General features: G+C 32.7%; 1 protein-coding gene across 1 annotated transcript in view; it reads left to right on the top strand.

The window, feature by feature from the left end:
* LOC125047902 overlaps positions 1-1,757 on the top strand; it is a 13,321-nt gene extending 11,564 nt beyond the window's left edge. The window contains exon 6 of the mRNA XM_047646449.1: positions 1,737-1,757. Coding sequence (XP_047502405.1) covers positions 1,737-1,757 — 21 coding nt within the window. The remainder of the gene's footprint in view (positions 1-1,736) is intronic.
* The last annotated feature ends 250 nt before the right edge of the window (positions 1,758-2,007 follow it).

Below are 2,007 nucleotides of genomic sequence, written 5' to 3'. Positions count from 1 at the left end.
GTAACAGGTACTCGGATATAAACGCTGGTTTAACTGTATTTCGGTAGATTATAGAGTTGCATTTCAAGGAAAGTATTTGGCTGATATGTCCCATTTCTAACGTTTTGTGAGATTTATTTTGTCAGCAAGCTCAATTTATTTGATAGTTTCTTTTGTTTGTTTTTGTGATTTTCATCATTCTTCTGCTCTTTCTGTTTCTTTTTCTTGATAATCTTTGTTATCTTCTCTTTCTGTTTTCTTTTTCTTTTTCTTTCTTGCTTCTTCATAAAGTTTGTCCTTTTTTATATAATATGTGATGAAATGAGATGTTCCCTTAGGTCAGATTTAGCACTGTCTAACTAGAAACAAGTTACCTGCAAGGTTGGTGAAATTTTATATAAATCATAGAGACACATTTTGATGTGTGGTATTAATATTGAAAGTATTTTCTTAGAAAAATTGTAAAGATGTTCAGATTTTTGTTGTTTGTGTTGATTATATAGTTTTGTTGCATTTTTGTTTGCTTTTAATTGTGTTACCTGTTTTCTGTATTTAAAGCAGAAGCAAATGCAAACAATTTTTCATGTTGACCATTGAAATATATTACTGTATCAGCATAATCCTTAGAGGCATATGAAACCGGTAACATCTTTCTTCAGTAGTCTTTATGCAAATTTTTTTTTTCTCTTTTTTTTTTCTCTTTTTTTCTTTTTTTTTAAGAATTGAAGGTAAATTTGCTTTCTAAACCTGACAAGGTTGTAACTGAACCATTACTTCATACGTTGCATTGTCAAAAATGTGAATGACTTTTACTTGTTAATATCCTGTGATGAAAGGTTTGCAAGACTGAGTAGTGAGACTGTGTTACAGTATATTATTTATTACTGAATTATATTTATTGTTTTACATACATTTTTTTTCCCCTTTTTCTTTTTCTTTGAAGAAAATATGGTTGGTACAAATGATGAAAGTCCAGTCTTTTTTACTGAAACATAAAAATTTATATTTATATGGACTCGGCAATGTGTTAGTACCCTGAGTATTATAGAGTTTTATCTATTTTTAGAAGAAACAAGAAAAACTCATAATTATGAGGATATGATTCTAATTAGTACAGAACTATTATAGCAGTAGATATGAGAAAATAAGAGAGTTAAACGCAAACGTTGGAATGGCTGAGGTTTAGCACAAATTGTATAATGTGTGAAATCGCTTTAAAAGTGTCAATAAAAGCCCTTTTTCCATCAAGAACAATGAATTGTATCCAATTTATCAGGAAAGACAGGCAAATTGTAAACTCTCCCAAGAATAGGTGTCAGTCTTGAATCCTACAGGAAATGTAAGGTACGATAAAACTGAAATGGACGACTTGTTAGTTAGAGGGATTCAGTAAGGACTTAGGACCTTATACCCTAATCAGGGAGAATTTATATGTTTATTGATAATTTTCTGCCACATCATACATCTAAAGTCATTAGCGGTATATTCAAAAGACAGCAATAGGGTGGGGCTTGGCGGCAAAGCTCCCAGGTAGGTATGGCATTATGATAAAAGTATTGTGGGGAAAAAGGGGAAAAAAGAGTTAACAATTAGAATAAGTGGACAGAAGAAAGGGATGAAGACAAGAAGAGAAGGAAAGGGGATCCCACCTCCCCCCACAACAACAAGCAATGGATGGGGGGTGGGGGGGGGAGGCATCAGGAAGAAGAAAAAGGTTCTATATTTGCAAGATTCATAAGGAGTTTTGCCCCTGACAGCCATATAGGGATGGGATATAATTAAATAAATCCCTTGTTTCTGTGTTATCAGTAGTGCCCTTTGACATTATTTTGGTAAAAGCTAAATTAAGTTTTCATGCTACATGAAATCAAGACTGGAATAAGCTGGATGTTCACCCAAGTCTTTGGCTACAAAGAAATTGAATAGGTGTTGAAAATAGCAATATCCACTGCTAAAAGAAGGTGGTTGGGAAATATTTTTGGACAGCAGGTGATCAGATAGAAAAAAAAAAAATGGTACATATTTGCT

This window comes from Penaeus chinensis, chromosome 42 (assembly GCF_019202785.1).
Source record: "Penaeus chinensis breed Huanghai No. 1 chromosome 42, ASM1920278v2, whole genome shotgun sequence".
NCBI classification, from domain to species: Eukaryota; Metazoa; Arthropoda; class Malacostraca; order Decapoda; family Penaeidae; genus Penaeus; species Penaeus chinensis.
The sequence above is the reverse complement of the archived record's forward strand: the minus strand, read 5'-3'. Positions and strand labels throughout refer to the sequence as shown.